The sequence below is a fragment of the Crassostrea angulata genome, chromosome 10 (genome assembly GCF_025612915.1).
Source record: "Crassostrea angulata isolate pt1a10 chromosome 10, ASM2561291v2, whole genome shotgun sequence".
NCBI classification, from domain to species: domain Eukaryota; kingdom Metazoa; phylum Mollusca; class Bivalvia; order Ostreida; family Ostreidae; genus Magallana; species Magallana angulata.
Genome location: NC_069120.1, coordinates 16,618,496 through 16,644,924, shown reverse-complemented (window position 1 = coordinate 16,644,924; position 26,429 = coordinate 16,618,496). Strand labels below are relative to the sequence as shown.

The following is a 26,429-nucleotide window of genomic DNA, read 5'->3' as shown; positions in this document are numbered from 1 at the left end:
ATACAACTAAGATAAACCTTTTCGTGTGCAACAAAGTTTACAACTAGATTCTGACAGAGGTTGGCTAAAGAACTACATATTTCTCAGGTCTGAGGGATGGAATCGAATCAGCTGCCAATGACCTTGGGATCCATGATAAACATTGCCTGGCAAAAACAGTGTGTTGATATACTCAATGACCTACATGTACACGGACCTCTCATTCCTAGAAATGATATCTTTACAAGTTAACCATCACGACTGCTAGGTATTTCAAATACATGTATACGTGTATAATACAAATATCAACCAATATACCGTGCCGTCTATGATAGTTTCCATGGTTACAGGAAGCTCTAGACCCCTTCGAAGTACAATTAAGAGAGGAAGAGGATGAGCAGTGGTTGGTTGGTCGCGGTATTACTGAAGTTTCCATCAACATGGGCTGAACGTATTCATCATATATATAGTTTATTCTAGTAAGACAGAGATAATAATGTAGAGTAAAGCACACCCTGGATTAAGGAAATACTAGTAGCTGTTGAAAACATTGTGCCTTCTCGTTATTTATTTTACATTATGAATAACTGTAATTACTCAAGATTTCGATTCTACTTGTGTTCATTCTTATTATATAACAGGAGACTGCGAGATATAATAAAACAGATATAGTTTTGAAGTGTATGCTTTTAGGTTTGGTCAATTTATACATACTACTTTACATATAACAACTGGATATATAACTGCATTTGACAACTATTTTTCATTAACCTGTTACACGTTGCAAAAAGTACTGGTATTTACGAAACAAGTAAGCTATCACGCTCAACTACTAGTCTGTTAAATGTTATAAATATGCAACCACGTCCAAGGATGATCTTGCTGGAAAAATCAAAGACAAAGACATGCAAGCTTTTTAGTTCTTTATTATGTGGTTTGTAGAGCAATTTACAGTGACCTTGTTTTCGTTTTATACACATCAATTTTCGTTGAAATGACGTCATGAATTAATGTTGTGATTTAAATAATGAAATATTTACAAAAAAACATAATCCCTTGAATGTGAATTAAAGACTACCGAAATATGCATTACCATTTTGATGCAATAATATTTTGTAAGGGGATTTTGTTGATATTCAACTGTTCATTTACATCTATATCGGTACAATTACGTCTTTAAAAATGTTATAAGGGCATCACAATACACTTTTTAGACCAAAAATTAAAATAAAATAATAATCATATTCCCGGCAAATAAATGATAAAATACAAGTATAAAGTAAGAAACAAAGAAAGAAAAGAATTCTTTCACTGAAATTTCTAAGATAGCAAGGAATAATCTACGTTTCCTTCAGATTTCCACGGGTAAGTCTGTCACTCTTGTAGCTTTCACAATACTATATATACATCTTATTGCACTAGTACTAGGGTTCCAAGACAGAGGCTAACACACTGTAAAATCTGTTCTTATATTACACAGCAAAAGATTCCAAAACAAATACATGTATTTCGTTGTTAGACCAGATGGCAAATACTTTTTGCCAAAAAGATGGAAAATGGCTGTATAAGAAAAATTAGAATGTAATTGTCATTTTAAACTGCTGCAGTTTTTTGGTTTTCTTAAATATTGGGCAAGTTTTTCATGCCCATTTTTGGTTTAAGTCTGATAGAATGATTTTAAATATAGCATGCAAGAACAGTTTTTCAGTGCTTGTTTGTCCTTTTGTCTTGGAAAAACAAAACCATGACTTGCGAATAACATGACCACATGTATTGTAATCAACATCAGTCACCTTACTGCACTGTAATACACACAGCTCGGTCACAAAGAACCCTCAACACCTCAAAACCAGGTTTTTTAAGAATAAATTCGATGTTCGTTAGGATTTACAGAAAACTTCCAAATTTCAAGGTTGAGATTTCTTTCCTTCGTGCATTTAAACCGACCCTGTTTTCTGATACCTCTGATAAAACCAACATAATTAAAAATATATATAATACGTACTCACAAAATAAAGAAAGCACTAAAAACATAGCTCAATGAAAATACAAGACAATAGAATGTTCCCTCATCACATCTCAATGCACAACTTTCTGGAATGTCATTTCGCATCACAACATAAATAACAATATCTGTTATATATACAAGCAATCTGAATCATTGCCCACAAACAAACGTAATGACACCCTTTAACATCATACAGAGAGGCTGTCAAAATGATGAAGTTTCCAATTCAATCAATACTGACTAAAAGGTATCAAATAATTCAAAAATTATAGAAAAAATCGTGTTTTCTTTTTTTTCCATAGAGAGAGGTAGATTTTAGTTGTTAAAGATTAAACGTTTTCATACTTTTTTTGTTGGTGTTTCTAAAAAATGAGTCTTTACAAGTGTAACATTACATGCACATTGAGTAGATTTTTCTTACAACACGTGGCGAAAAAAATATATTTTAACAACAAGAAACATAAATTCGATGTTCTCAATCTCTGGTTGGAGTGTCGTCGCAGCATATATTTCTAACCCCCAAAATTGCAACATTGCTGAATTGACAGTCAGGAATGTTTACTAGAGCGTGAATTCGACTAACTGGTTCTACAAAAATGGCTCGTTTGAAGACGGAAAGAAGCCATGTATCGTGGTCTGGCATCAGCTGACAATGTACGTCAAATGGGCACGTCTCGACGAATTCATTACTTACTGTATGGGGCGACCTACTTCATGCATACCTCAGGTTTAGGCAGGTAAAACGGTGCTTTCTCTAGGACATGAAAATGTAGGGATACGATTGCATATATATATATATATATATTTTCTTTTTTTTTCTTTTTAATAGGGTATGCTGCATCAATAAAGATCATCCACAAAAAGTTGTTTGTTAAAAAATACACCTAAACTCAAGAGTTTTCAAAAATATGATGTGTCTAAGATAAAACTTGGGCAGTCTGTACTTAGTGGGATTTAAATAATACAATTTGACCTACACGTACATTTTGCTTAGGACGGCATTTCACAAGAGTAAATCAAAAATCGCACAGGTGGCTTACAAGGAAATAACTAATATTAAAATATCGCAGTCTTTTTGCCTTTCATACTTCTGTTTATTGTCACAAAGACAAATGCGTCATTCTCTTTCTGCATGCATAATTACACTGGGCCCATTGATAATACATGTACGAAGAAGCGGTTCATCCAAACTTCCTTATTTGTGGACGACAACAACAGGTGAAGTTGTATCGCTGTTACCTGCCTAAACCTGAGACACCATTTAAATCGAGAGCTTACATGTCTGATCAGAACTATAAATAGGCCACGGACATTCCATGTTTTTGTCCCGCAATGGAAAGGGATGGTGAACAAGTGGTCATGCTCTATGACTGTACCCCCAACACACCCAGTTACATGTCACAAAGGCCAGCTATGCCACGAGGACCACTCGATTGTAAGCTGACACCCGCCACCCACTTCATCAACTAATAAAAAAAGGCTGCGTGACGACAACAAACAAAAAAGTTCTGTATAACAGATCCACCCAATGTTGCACAATATTATGTAACACTCTTCGCATATCATTTTGAACAGCTTCTATCTTAACAGTTTCAGTAAAGAATAAAAAGAAAGAAAAAAACTTAAACAACACTGATTATACATGTAAATGAACATATGCAAAACAAAAAACAAAAATAATAAGTTTATTTACACAAATGGACGGCAATCATTTAGGTGGCTGTAGAGTGTCAGAGAGATCACTCTACAGCCACCTTCTAACTCATTCATAACAAAGAAATGAAGATAAAATAGAAAATCCAAACAAAACTCTCCCAGATCAAAGCAATGGATCCAACACAAACATCTCCTAGATCAAATCAATGGATCCAACACAAAAATCTCCTTTTTTTCCTTCCGACCCCCCCCCCCCTTGAAAAAATTAATTTAAAAACTCATGCAAAAAATATGGAGTAAAAAATCAACTACAATTAACATTGTGTAAAATTATGGCCATATAATTTGATGTTTTGCATTTAAATGATTGGTTATTCATTGCTGAATTCTTAATTTGACAATTGCTTCATTAAAAATTCCATAGAGTACATCAATAAGGTTCTCATAAAATTGTCAGAAGTGGTAAAAAAGACTACTTATCATTCCATCCAATTAAACAGCTTTTTGAATTATAAAAGAGCATACCATTTCAATGCTTTGTGTGTATCAAATAACCCTTAAAAAAGGCTCCATTGGAGTACAAGACAATGTATCTATTGAAGAGATCCATGGGAGAGATAAATATATAAACATTATGGGCATTCATGCTTGAACAAACTCTGACAATGAACAGTAATATATAATTGTTATTTTATATACAATAAATACACATCTTAATAGCTCTTCAACAATATTCAAACAGCCACTTCTGTAGAATAAACTTATCCCCATCTCATTATATAGGACAAGCATCACTCACTTCTCAAAAATATCCATAGTTATGGAATTTTGCTAAAAATAAGAATTAGTCAGGCCTTTCCCATAGTTTCACTTTAAGTTTCAAAAGCCACATTCAGGATGTGGTCTAACCCCATTTATTTTGCAATCCATTTGTAATATATCGTTTCAGAATTTCACAACTCGATTCATAAGGTTTGCCATTGTTTGAGGAATGCCAGAATGTGCAGTTTGTGTTTGTGAAGGACACGGCGTCTGTGAGACTTATCTGACTTAGCCATACTCTAATATGCATGCAAATGTGAAGATGTGAATGTAATGAATGTACTACTTACCCTGCATGACCTAACTGAATGAGATTACATAATGGATGACACTCACTAAACAACTCCTACTTCACTACTTTCTGAATACATCAAAATTTGGCACAAAAATATTTCAGTATGATTTGCTTTATCAACAAAACAGATTTAAATACATGAAATTGTGCAGTGTTGAGGCTATCTGTAGAGTTTTTTCTTCCTAGACATGGAGTTTCAAAAGCTTTTGAAACTCTTTCCATATTTTGAAAGTTAAATTTTCAAAGAAAGTTTCAGACAAAATGTAAAATATTCAGAATAAAAAAATTATGATGGTGTGGCCAAAAAAGGGAACAGTTCACCACAAGTTTCACCTGTTTTCCACAAACGTAATTTAGTAAAGGTGTCACAAATTCCTGCATATTAATGAAATCATCCAAGTGTATCATTTTCATTCACATGTCAGGCTTGCCAGTAACAAAAATTTTGAAGAGAACAATTGTATAAACCACCATCTTAACAGTTATTTGGTGTCTGTATTACAAAATAATATGGAATGCTACTAAGAACATATATCAAATTTTTAAAAAATATATAAATAACATTTAAAAAAAAAAAAAAAAAAAAAAAAAAAAATGTCAGTAAATTTATGACAGATAAAATTTTGAACCATGTTTTTATTTTTTTTTAATCATCTTGATTTTAAAGTTCAAACTTAACCAAAGTAAAAAAAAAAATTAATACAAAACACTGAATAGAATTTCACCCACATTTTGTAAGTTTTTGAAAGTGGGAGCAAATATTTCTGCAATTTCCAATTAACTGTTTCCAATTAATCTAACCAATGAAAAATAAATAACATGAATGATGTTGATGAATTAACCCAAAATCATAACGGATTTCTGAATGTCTCCCATTTTCAAAACAAAAAGTTCATTAACATTTAACAAATCAACACAAGACAGGTATTCAGAAGACACAACCATATTCATACGTATACATTGTATATGTACGCAAAGTCAGCAAAAAATAAGGGCTTATTAAATTAACAAATGATATGAATCATTGGATGTTGATGGAGATACTAAAGAACATGACTGGAAAGAAAGCACCATTTGTGTTATTGACAATTGTCAAACCGTCAGGAAAAGTTCATTAAACTCTATCATTTTGATATTGGTTCAAAGTAAATATACAAGTATACATAAAAACATACATGTACATACAGACATTATTGTTAATATATATTTTCACATATATATATATATATATCTATATGAATGTTTTTTGCACCAGATTTTCCTCCGGTAGCTAGAGTATGAATCTGAACACATCATGTGTATCTGTCCTCTGTACCATTCTTTCAATGCAAATGTCTCACAGACATCGTTCTGAGCAAGGAATAGTCTGAAAGAATCAGGTGTGCCCCTCCAAGAGTTTTATGTTCAGTGTTGTTTCTTGTTTTGATAGTAATATTGTTTTTGGCAATAAAGTATATCATAGTTTCATAAAACTGCTTTAATGGAGTCTAAAGATCAGGGCATGTTAAATTGTGCAGCACATTCTGTTCGTGAATTGGGCATAACTCGGCTATGCCTGTGACGGCTCTGATTTCACAATCATTGATTCTCTGTGGCCAAAGTGGGGAGGGGTCAGAAACATTGGTGGGGTCAAGACCTTAATTCTGTTGACTTCTGCGAACCGTTGCAGAGCATCGTACTTGTTTTTCAGTGATGTGAGTTCCATCTTGACTACATCATTTTCTCTCTGAAGCCTGTGCACTTCTGCCCTAAGCCGCTCTTTTTCAGTTTCCAACTCTTCTTTTTGGGACATGCGTTTTTCCCTGCAGTTGGCTGCGTAGCCTCTGTTTTTCAATGTACGGCGGCGTTGTTTTAGCTTGATGGTTTCATCTCTTGGCAATCCTTTCAACAACTTGTTCAGTTCTTTGACGGTCATAGCAACAAGCTCATCGTCCGATATCTGGGCAGCACTCAGGGCCAGCGCTTCTGACTTGCACTGCGACAAGAAAATCTGAAACAAATCAATTCATTTCTTTTTAATTTCATCCAATTTAAAATACAATTTTGACATTTGTTTAAAAAACAATGGCCATAACATCAGTCAATAAAGGAACAAGGAATAGTAACGATTTGGAGTTGATTTTTACAAAGTATAATTAGTACTTGATTTTCAAAACACCATCATTTATTTTAATATTAATTGCTTTGTGAACTACTTTATAATTAAAACTACAATTTAGACATTTGTTTAAAAATGAAGGCCGTAACATAAAACAATAAAGGAATAAGGAAAGGTAAACGATTTGGATTTGATTTTCACCGAGTATAATAAGTACTTGTTTTTCAAAACACCATCATTCAATAACTGCTTTGTGAACTTCTTTTTTAATTAAAACTACAGTTATGCCATCATTTTTTAAAAATGATGGCCATGATATAAATCAATAAAGGAATAAGGAATGGTAAATGATTTGGATTTGATTTTCATCGAGTACTGGTAGAATTAGTATTTGTTTTTCAAAACACCAACAGTCAATAATTGCTTTGTGAACTACTTTTCTAAAAACAATTCCCAGTGATGACGAAGCTCCATCAGATGGTGCATCAGAGTCAATGACTCATCCTTTCATCACTATGGGAAAACCTTAGTCTATCATTCACACACACCTGATGTACTTAAAATCAATAATCAGCATAACAATTAGTCTGAAGACAATCATCTTTTAGTGGTGGAGATACTCTAAAATCTTTAGGCTAATCTACATTGACCTTCCCCTCTTTCATAACCCAGCACTTTTCGTTGTAAACATTGAAAGTTGGCACATATCCAACTCAGAACAAATACACAAGATATCAAATAAGTCTATTTTTAAAATGTCAATATATAATTCAAGGAAGTCAAACAAAACAAGATTTGTTTCCATAACCCTTTTAATTCTGAAAATAAAAATGATGTTATCAAATTAATCCGTGAATATTTCTTGTTACAGAAATTTTTCATTTTTTTTTTCTCTACAGTAATTAATTAGATGTAAAAAAAAAAAAAAATCTATTTGCATTCCTATTCATTACTTTGATATATGATGTTTTTTGTAAAATTTCCTGATGCTTTTTCCAAAAGACAGAGACCTGCGCAGTTTGTGTAAGCACAACTAAGATTTATAAATAGTCCAAGGTGTAATATAGGACATGGCATATGGATTTTCCAACGTATTTACATAATACCATTTATCTTTTAAGGATATCTTGACGTAAACAGAATCACATATACCGTTAACAGGTCACAGAAATTTCATCGTTGACATTACAATTTACGTGTATCCCCCCTTTTTTATTTATTTATAAAAATGGTAAATATACGCCCTAATGCATCATCAGCATAAATTCCGGGACTTGCGTCTGGGCAAAGTACGAATGGAGGTCAATCCCTTCATTCAAGCGCTATTTCTATATATGATTTAAACAGACCCAAGTGCATATCTCTAGGTTTTAAAAATACCATGGCTCAAAGATGTTATGTTCCTGGGATACAGGTTGCTATTGTACACATCGAGTTTTGTGTATTCAATGTGTATTTTCTCACTGCGCAGAAAGAGCTGACAACAAAACAAATGGTCACGTGGTCATGAATGTACAATGAACGCATTTATCCTCATATCAGCATATTTATATTTTTCCTCCAATTTCAGTGATAAAACATCAAAATATGTTAAATTTTAACTTAAACAAAGTGAAAAACTTCTATTTACAAATCAATTTAGAGTACAGAAGTTCCCATGGCATGTGTACCTCGTTTTATGAATAGCCTACAAAACGTAAACAATGCACCACGCCATCATTCTACTACGATTTACACACGGTGACCGAAAATTCTCTTACCTTTTTACTCATTTTGGCTGTGTTTCACGCGTGAAAAAGTGTTAATCCTCTTCTCTATTCCTCGAATAAACACCACAGTACTTCCAAAATCACGAAATTATCACTCTAAGACAATAAATCCACTATTTGTTTCTACGACTGATTTCAGCAACTCGGCAATACTCGGTATGTTGCGTATTTTGCGCCTCTCGGCTCGTTGCTGATTGGTCGATTTAGTCACCGTTACTTGATGACTCAGCGAGGACGAACTAGCCCCGCCATTTTAGATGATTCAGCACTTCGATTTCACAACAATAGTTCTGTACATTATGTAGACCATGGAGACAAAATAAACAGAGATGTATCAGGATGAATCGATATATTGATTACATATTTTCATAATTTATTGTAGACGGCCAATAATGTCAACAGCAGCCATCTTTGCCTTCGTTTAGTAAACAAGGAAAAATGTTAAATACGTTTTGTCGCTTCGGGCACCTCTGTCAATCAATTTAACTTGTTCGGAACTCTTCTGCATTTTCGTTATTGAGGTTCCAACACTCAAGAGGCTTCCTATGATTTACTTTCATTGAATTTATCATCGTTTCTGCTGATATTGCACTCTCTCACCACACTTTGTATGAACTGAATGACCCTTGAAAATAGCTATTTTAAAACATTATTTGAGGAATAAGCATTTCTGCATAAAATTTAAAACATTTTTATACATGAGTTTAAAATATATTATCGATCATTGCCAATTTTAATTTTTTACTGTTAGCCTAAAGAAGAAAAAACCTGCGCGAATGTGAACACTGGTGAAAATTAAGACTGCTGTAACTTATTTCATTTGCCATAAAACATACTATATAATAATTATTGAATTTTAAATGAAACAATTAACACACAATTAAAATGCACGCAGGGTTTTTTATTCAAATTCAGCAAAGCTGTATTTAAACCTGTCAATATTTAGTAGATAAAATCAACAAACAATGAATGATTATTATAAATAAAATACGTAACAAAAATAAGAGATATATTATAAGAACTGAGTGCTTATATATATATATACAGGCATCTTGAATCACTGCATGTAGGACAGTGTGGGCTGGGCAGGTAATGAAAGTTATCCTTACATGTGTATATAGCCTATATTATTCACACATAACATTTATTAAAAAAACTGAAGTGCCACTTTTAAAAATGCTGATTAAAAGGGTGAGTTTGTAAGCCACGCACTGGATTAATTTTTAAGCTGACAGTGGGCAATATTTTTTCGTTATGATTTCCATAATTATTGTAATTTTGACATTTTTTCTTGCTATATATTTCTACAGTTGTTTTTTTTAAGAGTTCTGATAACTTTTAACATACATTTATTGTTTAGCTGAATTCATCAAAGCTGCATGTAAATTCGCATCAATATTATATATACACTGTAGTTATCTTTACGAAAAGAGAAATTGATGGAATGCTGACATTGGATATATATATGTTCCAGTGCAAGGATATTACAGAAATTATCATCTTATATACAGGAAGCGAGCAGGAAGCACGAAATATTTCCCAACCTAACCATGCTTTAACTGCAGTCAGGATCGTGTATTAACCACAACTAGGACATTGTGGAATATATAGGGCTTCTCGTCGTCTGTAGGTCATCGATTCGTCCCCGTTGCTTTCGGTGTTGTACTATTAACATCATTATTCAATCATAAAAATTACAGGACTGTGGCCTTTAAGGCTGTTTTAATGCGATTGTCGCGCATGCATATTTTGATGTAACGTATGCATTATATGCATTATCATCGCGGCAATTCGCGGGGACGCGAACCAAGGGCCTAGCTCACTATATATATAAATATATATAACAAGCTCTGCATTTTATTTTTAATAAACTAATTATCTAGTTCTTACTGAAGTATTCAGTACTATTGTAGGTATTTATTTCGTTATGTTTATTTTTCTATTCAATAAATAATTTTCATGTGCTTGAATGATTGTACATAATCAGTCTATATAGCAGCTGAACCGAGGATTCTTTACAATTTTGAAACTTTTTAGGAACGACCAGCTAAGTTGCTTAGAGACAGACAGACGGATAAGACAATGCACCGCAAGTGCACAACGTGGTGGTTTTCGTAACGATGACATACATCCGGTACAGTCTTCATTTCCCCGCATGCTGAATGTGTATGTGTAGTGTCAGACAGAAGTACAGAATGTAGTTATTCATCTGTTATAAACCAGTTAGAGAGCAAATCGGGTAATACCAATACTACTAATAACTACTAATAACTAAATGAAATTTACAGCATCGTTATTCTGAACCAACATAATTAAAATCGTTTTTTGTTCACTTCGTGGAACAAAATCCTCGACATCCAAAAATTACGGGTTACATAAAAAATCTTTAATTGAAATATAGATCGCATATAGGATATAGAAAAAGATTCTATCCATATTCACCCACTGCCAACTGCTCCATCATATTTATATAATAAAATAATTAAATGAATATATATGAGCTACATTAAGTAACAACATATCTAGTTTATCATTCACAACGTACACACGCACTTGAAATTACATACCTTTTTTCATAATGAAAGAATAATAACCTCACAAATAAAACTGGCATCAAATGCATTTCTAATATATCAATTCATTCACCACGTGAGTGTGTGTGTGTGTGTGTGTGTGTGTGTGTGTGTGTGTGTGTGTGTGTGTATATATATATATATATATATATATATATATATATATATATATATATATATATATATATATATATATATATATATATATATATATATATATATATATATTTATATAGCTTAAGCGCTTTCATTTTAAAATCTTCAGAAGCTTAAAATGAAAGCGCTTAAGCTATATTGAACGTTTTTCGTGTTTTCTTATTTAATTTTTATCTATAACTTGCCGACCACTGTGGATTTTATTGTGTTTCTATATATATATATATATATATATATATTAAAAACTTTGAAAAATGAAATCAACAACTCCAAAAAATTATAATAAAAATTTTCAGCTCAAATCTCAATTTAAGAGACAATGAATTTCATTGATTTAGAACTTTGCCTTGCTAATTGAAAATTGTTTACAGGAGATAAAAATTCTCTAAGTAATGCTGTCTTTGGTGGCTTATACGGGTATGGAGTTAATTAACGATCACTGTTGAAATATTTAACACAAACTGCTAGAGCGGGTTATTTATTCTTCTGCAATTTTGACAACTTCATTCACATCCTCTATAAACTACAATCAAAAACATTTTGATGTTAAAATAGAATTAACGCTCTCTCCGAACCTATACATATATCACATACTTGAAAATCATAGGAAAGAGAAAAAGTATGTTGGTAAAATTAGTCGGTTACAATTGTTTACATTTGTATTGGTAAGGACAGTCAATCTAGTCAAATTTGCAACAGCTTTTTGATGACAAAAGCAATACCAGATGAAACATAATATCCAAACACAAATTTTCAGTTTATGTGCGAAAAAGAATCATATATAGATCTGTCAATCATTGTAAAATAGAAACCACTTTCAAGTCCTAAAGAAAATTAAAAGGATAGTTTTATAGATTGAAATTTTTTTTCTTGCTGATGTTCGCCTTTTTTTAATATTTTTATGATTGAAAATCTAATCGTATGTAAACAAGAAAATCAGCAAATCATCTCCTTTACATTGAACAGCATTCAATCTACGAAATAAAAGAAAAACGTATGGGTCAGATTCAGCATCCATGCCTGTCAGGTGCATCAGTATTATAAGACACACCATCCATGAAAGTTTGGTGAAGTTAGGACTAAGATATATTTTTTAGCATCCTTGACAATGGAGATCAAGCTCTGCATCTCAAGCTACCTCTGCGATTTATTTATATTATAGTTTAATCAACTATGCAAGTTTGAAAGAGTATATACTATTATTCATTAAACATGTGACCTGTTCCAAAAAACGAAACCTTATCCAGCATCCGAAACCTATTTCTCAGATTCAGCATTCAAGCCTGTCAGGTGCATCAGTATCATAAGACACACCATCCATGGAAGTTTGGTGAAGTTAAGACCAGTAATAACTAAGAACTAATCATCAGAGAGCACCTGCTTCTAAAACTTTAACCAGCTCTTTAAACCTTAACCTCCTCTAGCATCCGAAACCTAAGGCTAAGATTCAGCATTCAAGCCTGTCAGGTGCATCAGTATCAAAAGATATACCATCCATGCAAGTTTTTCGACGTTAGGACCAGTAGTAACTAAGATCTAATCATCAGAGAGCACCTGCTTCTAAAACTTTAATCAGGTCTTAAAACCTTAACCTCCTCTAGCATCCGAAACCTAAGGCTAAGATTCAGCATTCAAGCCTGTCAGGTGCATCAGTATCATAAGATATACCATCTATGCAAGTTTGGTGACGTTAAGACCAGTAGTAACTAAGATAATTATAATCATTAGAGGGCAACTGCTCCAAAAACTTTAACCAGCTCTAAAAACTTTAACCTCCTCTAGCATCCGAAACCTATGGCTCAGATTCAGTATTCAAGCCTGTCTCGTGCGTCAGTATCATAAGACACATTATCCAGTAGAAACTAAGAACAAAATTATTTTTTTCTTTAGGCCTTTTTGTATGAATGTGTAGTATGAATGTCTGTTTAGTCTCCATATCAGATCATGGTTGATACAATCAAAATTGCAACAGTAAACTGTCAAGGACTCGGTACTCCATCCAAAAGACAAGATGTGTTGAATTTTTACAAATCTAAAGAGTATTCAATTATATGCTTTCAGGACACCCATTTTACGTCCGATCTTGAGACTATTGTTGAAAATCAATGGGGTTATAGGTGCATTTTTAATTCTCTCTGTTCAAATTCACGAGGGGTTGCTGTTTTTTTTAACAATAATTTTGAATTAAAGTTACATAAAGAAAAGAAAGACAGTAATGGCAATTTATTGGCTTTGGATTTAAGTATTGATGAAAATAGAGTTACAATGATTAATATTTATGGTCCCAACACTGACTGTCCAGATTTTTTCGAAGAAGTACGTGAATGTTTTTTAGAGTTTGACAATGACTATTATATTCTTTGTGGTGATTTTAATATAGCCCTCAATCAAACTCTTGACACTCAGAATTATTCACATGTTAATAATCCAAAAGCTAAAGAAAAATTGCTAGAAATTATGAGCGACTTATGTCTGATTGACTACTATCGTATTCTTAACCCTGATAAAAAAGCTTACACATGGAGAAAGAGAAATCCATTAAAACAAGGGAGACTTGACTATATATTGATTTCAGAAAATCTTTCAAATATTGTTGAGAATGTCTCGATCAAATCTGGGTATAGGTCAGACCACTCTGCTGTTGTATTTGAATTTAAATTTAATACTTTTTTAAGAGGTAGAGGGCTATGGAAATTTAATAATAATTTACTTCGGGATAGAACTTATGTTGAAAAAGTTAAAGAAGTCATTCAGTCAGTTAAAGATCAATATAAAAACTCCATAGATAATTCTGCATTTTTGGAAATTCTTCTCATGGAAATAAGGGGCTTGACAATTTCTTATTCATCTTATAGGAAGAAGAACAATGACAAGATAGAAAAGCAACTGATATCAGATATTAATGAGCTAGAAAATTGTAATGTAGTTGATCTTTCATTGTTAGAGGAAAAACAAGCAGCTCTTGAAAATTTCAGAAAAGAAAAATTACGAGGACACTTTATACGCTCTCGTGCAAAATGGGTAGATGAAGGAGAAAAACCTACTAAATATTTCTGTCATTTAGAGTCAAGAAATTTTCTTAATAAAATTATTAAAAAAGTTGTAGTATCAGAAGAGAAGACTAGGGTTTATATAATCAGTTAGAAATCATGGATGAGGTGAAAGCTTATTATGAGAATCTTTTTAAAAATGCAGATTATGAGCTTTCTGATATAGATTTAGAATCAACTATCCAGCCTCATAATATTTCAAAATTAGATAAATCAACATCTAAAATTTTAGATAAAAACTTCAGTGAAGGTGAAATATTAAGTGTTTTAAAAAGCATGAAAAATAACAAGTCGCCTGGAAGTGATGGTTTCACAGCTGAATTTTATAAGTTCTTTTGGGCTGATCTTAAAAACTATATAACAAAAGCAATTAACCAAATATTTTTACGTGGAGAATTGCCAGTGTCTCAGAGGTTAGGAGTTATATCATGCCTACCTAAAGGTGACAAACCTAGACAATTCCTAAAAAATTGGCGACCAATTACACTATTGAATGTTTTTTACAAGTTAATATCTGGATGTGTCAGTCTTAGGATAAAATCTACTCTTGATTTACTTATTTCTAATACTCAGACTGGTTTCATACAGGGTAGATACATTGGTGAAAATACACGATTTATTTATGATCTTATGTCTTTTACAGAAGTCAAGAATATCCCTGGATTACTCATGCTTATTGACTTTGAAAAAGCTTTCGATTCAATTTCATGGTCATTTATTTATAAGGTGTTACTTTTTTTTGGATTCGGAAATCATATCATCAAATGGGTAAAAATTCTCAATACAAATTTTAAAGCGGCTATTCTCCAAAGCGGCTTTCTGTCGCAACAGTTTGAAATACAGCGAGGATGTCGTCAGGGTGACCCTGTAGCCCCATATCTTTTCATTCTTTGTGCTGAAATATTGGCTATACTAATTAAACAAAATAAAGATATTAGAGGCATCTTTGTGTATGATAGAGAACATAAAATATCCCAGTATGCAGATGATACATCCCTTATTCTTGACGGTTCTGCTTCATCTTTATTTAATGCTCTTGAAACTTTAGAATTATTTTCAAAAATATCGGGGTTGAAAGTTAATAGCTCAAAAACAAAAATTATATGGTTTGGCTCAAAAAAAATTTCATCTGAAGTCTTTCATCACTCTAGATGGAAATTAGATTGGGGAGCCATTGAATTTGTATTATTAGGTTTTAATGTAATCAATGTATTATTCGGAGAGGCTCCTCTCTCAAAGTCAAATTTAGTCATTAATTTTCTAATTTTATTTACCAAACAGTATATTTTTCAATGTCTTTGTAATACAAAAACCCCAAACATTGCTGGACTAATGTGTCATTTACTTTATAGATATGAAATTGAAAGTTGTCTAGCAATTAGAAATTCTTCTTTTTACAAACATAATACAATATGGTCTGAATGGAAAAATCTTTTCTGTGATGTTTAATATATACAAGATCTAGAGCAGAAGTCATATAGTTTTTTTTTTTCCTGATTGTATCAACTTTATAGTATAATTACTTATAATCTATGGTATGTGTGTTTGTGTATGTATGAATGTGAAAAATGTAATTACAAAAAATTGCAAATAAAAAAAAAAAAAAAAAAACTAAGAACAAATCATCAGAGAACACCTGCTTCTAAAACTTTAACCAGCTCTAAAAACCTTAACCTCCTCCAGCATCCGAAACCTAAGGCTCAGATTTATCATTCAAGGCTGTCCGGTGCATCAGTATCATAAGATATACCATCCATGCAAGTTTTTCGACGTTAGGACCAGTAGCAACAAGGATAATTATAATCATTAGAGGGCAACTGCTCAAAAAACTTTAACCAGCTCTAAAAACTTTAACCTTCTCCAGCATCCGGAACCTATGGCTCAGATTCAGCATTCAAGGCTGTCTCGTGCATCAGTATCATAAGACACATTATCCATGCAAGTTTGGTGAAGTAAGGACCAGTAGTAACTTAGATATTGCTATCAATGGGCCAGCATCTGAAATTCAGGACCCAGATTCAACATCCAAGCCTACAAGTCCATAAGTAGGTCCAGATGCATCATCCATGCAAGTTTGGTGAAGGTAGGACAAGTAATAACTTAGATACAGGACCTGCAACGAAATCTTTAACCAGGTCCGGACGCCGACGCCGGGGGTATAGCACAAGATCCCCCCCCCCTACTTCGTCTTGGTGAGCAAAAAAAAGTTACATAACACGCCAACGCGGGGTATGTATTTTTTCTGCAACGTAACCACTGTCATATCCCGCATGAATCACAAAAATTTATTGGAAGCAGTTGTGAAAGGTCCATCGAAATGTAATCATTTAAAACAAACAAGAACTAGCGTATTCCTTTTATTATCATGTGTTGAACGTTAGAACCATTTTAACAAGACCCTGGACTTTCGGTTGGACACAACTACATGTATCTATTTACTGCATCAAAATAAGTTTAAAATGAAGCTGGTTTCAAGTGAAATATGCATAGATTGAGTAGTCTTAGCTCAAACGCCGAACAAATCTTGCTGATTTCAAAAAAGCCATGGCTGAGTGGCCAGCAATGAAATAGACAGGCCTACGTCACATTGCTGTTTGACACAACTATCCAAAGTCCAAGCTCTTGTTAAAATGGTTCTATATATGACATATAATGATATAAAGCCCTGAGTATATTCAATTTCTTTAAAACAAGATGTTGTTTAGAGAAGCCATTTTACTTCTAAGCAGTAAACAAAGAAAACAAAAAACGATTTACCTGGTTTTGTTTAAACCGTACAAATAGGTTACACGTGATTCTTGTAAAGCAATATACATGTATATGTGCAATGTCGTAATCCTCTTAAGGAAATTCTTCAAATTGTCAATGTCAACGTTTTCGTTTAAGAAAATATTCAGCTTTAAGCTTCTACTAGTATTTAAATATAATTTATTTGATTAGAAATTTCTTCAAAGCTTTTAATTTGAAGTCGCCAACAATGAAATGTGTTTTAACACTACTTTTCGATTGTCTCATGAAAGAAATGCTAAAAGATTCAGGACTTTTTATCTTTTGCATAATAATATATCTGTCGATTTAAAATGTATACAAATTCAATATTGCATAATAGTATAACTATTGATTAAAAATGTATAAAAATACAACACTGCATAATAATATATAAATTAATCAAAAATGTATACAAATTTATTCAATATGACACACCATGTTTACCACTTACATTTACACATCACACAATCGCCGGTAGAATTATTGACTGTTATAACAGGACAGTCTTGAACATTAATGATCCCATGCATGAAGAGTATCCATTTGATCGCTATCATGATATATAATATGAAATAAAATGAACACAACAATGGAGTGAAACCAGTAAGAAAGATTTTCGATCATAAACGACATCTCACAATGTTAAAGCTCTTTGTTAAAAGTTCCCCATATCAACATGGGAGGAACGCAACATTATAAACCTTGACATTGTGAAGATGCAAAAAAGATTGAAGACGACGTTTTTCTTCCACACTGATTTCTTTCACATCTTACTGAAAGATAATTAAAATTTACCTAGGAGGCATTGGTTTTCAAAAAGGACAGTGATTCTTTATAAATAATACTATTTTAGACCACATGTTCTTACATTTTCAGACCAAAAGGGAAAAAAAGCTCTAGATTTAATAATAAAATACTGACCAGATTATATAATGTATGTCTTACTGTCCACTTGTGCAATATTTTTACAAGGTTTTGAATGGATATAAAGAAACCTGAAATTGACAATAATGCATGAAAAACATTGGGGGGGGGGGGGGGGGGAGTACAAGTTATTTAAGGAGATCTTAACAATTGAAGAAGAAATACATTGCAATCCCAAAACTTAGATAGCACCAATAGTTCATTTTTACATAAATTCTTACTGTCTGACCAATACAGCCCTGATTTTGATCCACAGTCCCCAGTTAACATTTTTTATATATACAAAGTATACAGGTCTGTGGGAAGAGAATATTTAACGCTGCATCATTTTTAGTTTATTACGAAATCTGAAGGCCCACGTAATAGGAATTACGATTTCATATATGAAATGTGTTTTTTCTCTCCTACTATAGACATCACTTAATTATTTTAAGACTGACGAATAAGTTATAGTAGTCAAGACAGAAAACAATCTAATTAAAATTAGAGCGTCTATCCGATCAAGTTCTTATTGTATATGATATGTTCATATGTTAAACGATAAAAGTAACCTGACTTATTTCACTAACATATCAAGGGTTTAAGGACACTTGAATTTCCTTTTCAGTTCTGTTGGTTATTTTGAAATACGACCAACTTATTAACTGTATGGTTCCAATAATGATTGGATACCAACACACCAGGAAGAACATAGCATCCTTCAGGTCCTTCAGTTGGTCGGGGGACGGTGTGCTTGCTGTGGACCGGACAGGGCTGTTTTTAGAATGCTGTATATAACTGTATCCGTATCTGTTCAGTATGGCCACTGCCAACATGGGAGACAAAGAGATGGCAGGCTTCACGAATAGAGCGTTAGTTCCGTACACCATAGATGATATTGGGTGTCTGTAAGTGCAAATCAAATGACAAAAATGTACATGGTATCAAATGTTTATCATTTACAATTACATAACATGCAAATGTTTATTGATATAATACTTTATATACACATTTGTTATTATCAGTGCAGAATTTTTATATCAAAATCTCCTATAGAAATTATACCTTTAATTTTGAATTGGTAATGGAAAAAAACCCGGTATATTTAAGAATAAGACGTAAAACACATATCCAATCATGTTCGCAGATACCTTTATCATTTCTTAAGTATTAAAAATGGAACATGTAAGTATGATTTAAATTAAGTAAAACATTAGTGACTTTTGAGTTTTGACGTTGGACTCAGACGAAAGTCTTACTTTCTGTTGTATTTCCTCATGTTGTCATCAGAAATGTCCGACAAAGGAATGTTGAACAAGGAAAATGTTCCATTGGCAAAACACCTACAAAAGTAAAACCACAGAAGAATCATATAAACATTTTCAATTCCTTCTAAAATATGTAGCACCATTTCGAGTAAAGAATCACAACTCTTATTCTGACGCACTTTTTAGTTTCTAAATTCAAATACAGAGCATTTAAATTGCAACACGCAAAAATACCCGGATATTAGTATATGCCATCATATGGTATCTAAATATAATCTTACAAATACGAACTTCACTGACCCATCAAGAAAGAAAAATAATATCAATATCCATGGATGTGTGCTTCCTACTATGTAATACATGAAAACACCTCCACATATCTTCCAAATGAAATTGGTTCGAATGACTTTCTTGTATGGAATGCGTCGAAGTATAGGAGCTGTCGAAATCACAAGAATCTGTTGATAAAAATCTTTGTAAAATCAACCCAATAATTTATTTAAAAAGGAAATTATCTTTCAAAACAAGTTAAGAGACTAAGATATATTAGAAGACAGGAATGCTCAGCTTTGCAGTCTATTTAATTTGTTTACCTTTGATGCAAAAGGAACAAAGCCATAGAAAGTGCTCCGAGTTGACGGGCTAATTTCATCTGAGGAAATTAAATGATCGCAAAAGATAGCCAAAAAATTATAAAGAAATGTACGATGGAACTCCTGAAAGAAGTTGGTGATGACAAATGACAAGAAGTTGGTGTCACTGACGATCTGCCATGTCTGCTTCCAATAAGACTCTCCCTCGGATTTTTCGTGACAAACGTCGTCTGCTTCTTTGTTTTCATCTTGCATTTGTTGCAGATCGTACTGAGTATGACAATTCTTACCACAGTAATACATCAGACACCAGCTGAGTAGTGCTATAAGTACTGTTGTGACCTGAAATGCTTTAAAGTCTTGCAAGCCATTAGAAGCATGCTCTAGCAACATCACGCTGATAGAACCAAACAATGCCGCAACCTGTGCAGCACGAGTTATTGTTATTCTGATGTTTGTGTCTTTTGATATCTCTGTGAAAAGACAGCACATTGCCAAACCAATGAACGTAAAGAGTGTATCCCATAAGCACAACGCAAATATAAGATGGATGCCTACAATCACTGGATTTGTACTCCACTGGAACCACGGGACGAGGAAGGAGAGGCAGAAAAATGGAGCAGAGTACAGAATCATGGCACGACGAGTTCTCAGGATTTTAAAGTTTTTGTTGTCAGAACAATATGCAAACAGAGGATCGTTGATGGCATTCCATACCATAAACAAGACTTGTGAAAACTGGAACCAGGACTCCTCGATGTGGTAGAAGTTCAGAAATACTTTAACGTAGTAGAAATTGTAAGCACTGCTCAGCAAAGTAAATCCACTAACCAGGGCACAGTAAGCCAATATTTGCTTTCTTTGTGTACCCATTATGCTTTTGAATTACTTACTTTCTTTAAGGTATGTCAGGTCAACCTTTCACGACTTTATATCTGTAATTATTAAAACGAAATGTTATTTTGATTGTATTTACCTCCGTGAATGTAAATGATGATAACCTGGCAAACATATCAACATTCTGATAATATGCATGTTTTTACTAGTAACCAGCTACATAGAATATACATTAATGGGAGTTGATTTTAATCAACTCTCCTATGCAGTTACTCAGACAAACCAAAAGTGAAACAGTGTTTGGACCTCAGCACAAGTCAGGCACGTAGCATCAGGGGGGCCAGGGGGGCCTGGCCCCCCACTTTTTCTCGCAGCAACAAATTTTTTAAAATTTACTTATAAAAATTTGAACAATGATGGAGTTGGCCCCCCACTTTTTGGTAGTATGTAAAAAATTGATAAGAGAATAAGGAAATGAGGAGTGAAATAGAAGCTATATACCACGGCAGCCCCCCCCCCCCCCCCCCCCCGGATTAGGATTTTGAAGATTTTGGGAAACTTTAAATTTTTTTTTTTTTTTGCTTGTCAAGATTTTTTGGATGAGTCTGGCCCCCCCCCCCCCCCCCACTTTCACTTTCAAAAACGATGCTACGTGCCTGCAAATCATAGCTGCTGACAAGACTTAGTTATTGCATTTTTTGAAAATAATTGATAAATTCGATGTAATGTATGCTAAAGCATTGTTTTTCAAGGAAACTTATTTATAAATACCTTGAAAATAGTCAGATTTTAAATGGTACGAACAATTTTGTAGTCGTATGTATTCCTACGCCAGAGTTCAATATAGTCTCGTTCAACTCGACGCTCGGCTGTCTCGGAGCCGTAAATCCTTGTCGGAGATGTCAGCGTTTGGTTGAACGAGACTAGAGTTCAATATTGCTTGGATCCATACAATTTTCGAGAAATATTTCTATTACTGATACATAGTTTAATTGAATTAATTTTATCTTTAAATATTATTTAACATGATTCATATGGGGGTTTCTCGACATTCTTGTCGAAAAAGTCCAAAATTTCATATTATAGAAATGTGCGTAATTCAAATTAGAAACTACATGTACTTGTCTTGCAAAATAACATAAGACTGCGGAACAATAACTGGCAAGATTGGAAATATACAGCTTATGTCAATTTCATCTGTAACAGTCAAAACATTTGAATTGGTGGGATGAAATTGACGCAGACGTCTGAGAAAACATTGGATTGAAACTATTATTTCATCAATATTTTATAACAAAATATTAATCAGCATATATTAGAAGATCACAGTTCGGGAGAGATTATACGCAAGGCAAAGCATTGTCCGATGTCTTCAGAGAATCACAGGAGCCCACCAGCTAATTTTGTAAATGACAAACGATATCTTTATCTACCCTCCATAGGATGAAACCAACTGATTTTGATTTTAAAATAGATTTTATTGTATAGAGGGTAGACATATATAAATAGATATCGTTTGTCAAAATTAGCGAGGGAGCACCCATGCAGAGAGTTACAAGTCTGAAATCGAGTGGGGCCATTGTTAAATCAGGGTTTATTCCTTATCCTAGAGAAGAAGAATTCAAATTTTGATTTAATGAATTAAAATTTTACCCAGATATAAAATTCCTTTTTTCCGCTAAGTGAATGTGTAAGAATAGATATGGGCGTTCGTTGTTTATCTAGCATATACAAAAACTTGTGATGACTGATTCTCTTAAGTCATCGGATAATGCTTTGCCTTGCGTATAATCTCTCCTGAATTTGGATCTTCTAATACTGCTGAATATATACCTATTGATAAAATTTAAAAAAATTAGTCGCTTTGCTGATATTAACTAAATAAAATGTCTTTCGATCGCTTCTAAATTTACTTATGTAGCAAGTTTAGAAACGCTGAGGTAGATTGAAACTACAATTCTTAATATTATACTTTCATGTTAAATACTGAAATCTGATTGGTTTATACGCAGTTGATAATCCGTTCTATTACCCTCAGCGTTAGCAACACACTTGGCAACGGGTAACACAACAAATTGTTACATGCGCGTAAATTATGCGCGCACGGTTCGCCGTAGAATTCACGTCGTTTCTATATAAAAAGCACTTTAAAGCAGTCCTAATTTCCCTATAATTAAGACATTCAGTATAATAAAATAAATAGAACCTGTTTGGGAGGATAACAGTTGAAATTGACACCCCTCGAAAACCACTGTCAACCTCCGCTTCGCGTCGGTTGACAATGGTTTTCTTGGGATGTCAATTTCAACTGTTACCCACCCAAACAGGCACTATTTATATATTACTACAGTTTCAATTCAATGTTTTCCCAGACGTCCGTGTCAATTTGTTCCCGCCAATTCAAATGTTTTGACTGCAACAGGTGAAATTGACGTAAGCTGTATATTTCCAAACTTGCCAGTTAATGTTCTGCGGTCTTATCAAATAAACATCGACAAAATCAACTCCCGTCAGTTCTTCGGTACTTTGATTAAATCCATCATCCTGATTGCATTACTAGTAAGAAGAACATTCTGTGAAGATTTAAAAAAAAAAAAAAACAGTTTCAGGCACAGGTGATTGTTGACTGGATCCCCCCCCCCCCCCCCAAACATTACAGAATAACCCATGGAATTTACTCCCATATCTATAAAAATCTATATAAATAATCTTTAAAAAAAATTAAAATATATATCCAAGTGAAAACAAACACCCCTTCCCCCTCTGCACATAAAAAAGAACTCTTCTTTTACTTGACTCGTGAAACACTAACATTGAAAAATAAATATCTAATAGAAAAAAATTAAGAAATAAAAGCCTTATGGTAGAAATGATTTTCAATTATAAGACATACTAGTATAAATACACATGTAGAATTAAAAAAAAAATCCGTATGATTTATAGGTCTCTTTAATATTGGTTAGGGTAAAATGATCGTTTTGTTTATATTAGAGAGGTTAAGCAGACCAACGGGTACGCGTACACGTTGGTTTGCTAAACCTCTCTATTGAATCTACCGCAGGCGAAAAAATGTCATTCAAACATAAGTTGTAGACACAGCACAGTGATAAAACTGCCTTGAAGAAATAATATTTGAAATATACAGAAATCAGAATCTACCGGGATAAGTTATCCGATAAGTTAACTCATTTTGTCTATTACTCTTGCGAATTTCCTCAGTTGCTTATTCAATGCTTTTAAACATTGTTACCTTATGTTATAAAATTTGGTCTCAAAGGAAGATGGTTCCAAGTCTTTAACATCCAAAACAACTGATAAAGCTGTTAATCTGTCTTTACTTTCCATGAAATGTATACTAATTATTCTACTACGTGGACGTAAACATATCCAGAGTGATCGTTCGTACTTCCCGGTGACAGCTCAGTCGTAACAACTCGGCCATTTCCGTTCGCGACATACGGTATTTTTCGCGAGCGGAAATGATCGAGTAGTTACGATTGGTGACAGCTATCTGGCTGCCAAACTGCAGTATTTTAATTCAAGAACAGGTAATCCAGTGAATAAATCTTTGCTTTTTCTCTACCTTTTGTACCAAATCTAATTTTCACCAATTTTTCTTTCTCCTTTTTTTTTTTATTTTTCTTGTTAGCTCGTACCAAATCACTCCGTCTTCAAATTATGCCCCTTATCACTATAATCAACAATTGTCAGTCCAACACTGAAAAGACTTCTTAACTTTTTTTCATGTTCTTGACACTACTAGTATATACATTTTGATCGTCCGATTTATTTGTTCTGCATAGATAATCTTGTCAAACATTGCCGGTTGAAAAAACTACTCGAAAATTGCTTTCGAAATATAATGTCATGTAGACAATGAGTTGATGATGAGTTGATTTAACGACAATTTCTCATGAAAATGTTTCTCTTCAATTTTCAAAATTGCGAAATAAACGGAAAGAAATAGTGTGCAAGTAAAATAAAGCAATAACTGCTTACTTCGAACTCTTAAAACTTATTAGGGCAGTCACTACTACATTGTAGGGAAACATAAATATGACTTTCCGAAGATTTTGGTATGTATACACCAATAAGTATCGATTTATTTCAAATGGGGAACTTATTAAAATTAAAGAAAGATATACATGCATGTAAATTGTAGCAGTGTCAAGGAATATGTTGGTCAAATAAAGAATTCTCAAATATTCTTCCTGCTAGTGCAAGCAATCCATGAGCGTCTACAAAAAGGTCCATCGAATGCCTTTGTCAAATGCTTTAATATAGTCCACACGTTCCAGGCCGTTTTATTGATGGATCGAACTCGGAAGAAAACGTCGTTCTATTTGATCTTGACACCTCCTGTGATATTCCCTTGGAATATTACAAAAGGAGGTTATGCTTCATAACAACAATAAGCTTCTTCTGACAAATTGTGGGTACCAAATGACGTCACTGTCCCTGTCATTCTCCAGATTGACACGGAAACAAGCATTATTGTTTAGAATGTAGAAACTGAAAAGGGGTATTTTGCTATATATTTTGTGTATAGAAACATACAGACTACACGCCCCGTTTATCGATTGGTCGAAACCTGCATCGATTGGAACTGACAGGACTGAAAGCTACATGCCCCGTTTATCGAAACCTACAGCGACCTAAGAAAAATCACGGGCTGCAAGGAATCATCATGACGATTCCAGACTCGAATTCACATAGAAGACGATTTGGCTGTTTACCTTAACTAATGTGCTGATGAACATTACCAGTGATTAAGTTAATTTAACATACTTTTAAAAATCAATTTATTATTTTTTTAAAAGATAGATGTACATAAACACAATAAAATGCTTTCTTTGATGATCCATGCAGGTTATGAAGGTAGAGATAATTGCAGAAAAAATATTCATACCACGCTAACACGGGTTAAGTATATTTTTTGCAATGTCACCACTTTCATATCTCGCATGAATCACCAAAGTTTGAAAGAAGAAGTTTTAAAAGATCCATCGAAATGTAATCATTTAAAACAAAAGAGATCGAGCATATTCCTTTTATTATCATATGTTAGAACGTTGGAACCATTTTAACAAGACCCTGGATTTTTGGTAGAACGTAACTATCTATTTACTGCATCAAAACAAGTTAAAATGACTTCGGTACCGATTGAAAAAAATGCAAAGATTGCATAGTCTTAGCTCACACGCCGAACAAATCTTTTTGATGTCAAAGAGCCGTGACTGAGTGGCCAGCAAAAAAAAATATATAGATATGCCTACGTCACATGGCTGTTTGACACAACTACCCAAAGTCCAAACTCTTGTTAATATATTTCTTTGTATGATATACAATGATATAAAGCCCCGAATATATACAATTTCTTTAAAACCAAATGTTGTTGTAAAAAAGTCATTTTACTTCTAAGCATTAAACAAAGACAAACTCAGAACAATTAACCTGGTTTTGTTTTAACGAAAAAAATTATGTTACATGTGATTCTTTAAAAAAAATATATGTGCAATTTCGTAATCATCTTAAAACAATTCTTTAAATTTTCAATGTCAAAGACTTTGGTTTAAGAAAAAATTAAGCTTTAAGCTCCTAATAATAATTTTCTTCCAAGCATTGAATTTGAAGACAACAGTGGGATGTGTTT

The 26,429-nt window shown here is 33.2% G+C and overlaps 2 protein-coding genes across 2 annotated transcripts; both read right to left on the bottom strand.

Annotated features, from left to right (window-relative positions):
- Nucleotides 1-889: 889 nt before the first annotated feature.
- On the bottom strand, nt 890-8,812 carry LOC128165704 (transcription factor MafK-like). Its single transcript, XM_052830490.1, has 2 exons — nt 8,619-8,812; nt 890-6,750 (listed from the first exon to the last, which is right to left on the bottom strand). The coding sequence occupies exons 1-2, from the start codon at nt 8,628-8,630 to the stop codon at nt 6,310-6,312; spliced, it is 453 nt and encodes a 150-aa protein (XP_052686450.1). The 5' UTR covers nt 8,631-8,812; the 3' UTR covers nt 890-6,309.
- Nucleotides 8,813-16,750: 7,938 nt separating this feature from the next.
- Nucleotides 16,751-24,209, bottom strand: LOC128167733 (transmembrane protein 180-like). The gene is made up of 5 exons (XM_052833617.1): nt 24,027-24,209; nt 19,940-20,874; nt 19,647-19,804; nt 19,338-19,421; nt 16,751-18,984 (listed from the first exon to the last, which is right to left on the bottom strand). The coding sequence occupies exons 2-5, from the start codon at nt 20,810-20,812 to the stop codon at nt 18,672-18,674; spliced, it is 1,428 nt and encodes a 475-aa protein (XP_052689577.1). The 5' UTR covers nt 20,813-20,874; nt 24,027-24,209; the 3' UTR covers nt 16,751-18,671.
- Nucleotides 24,210-26,429: the final 2,220 nt, after the last annotated feature.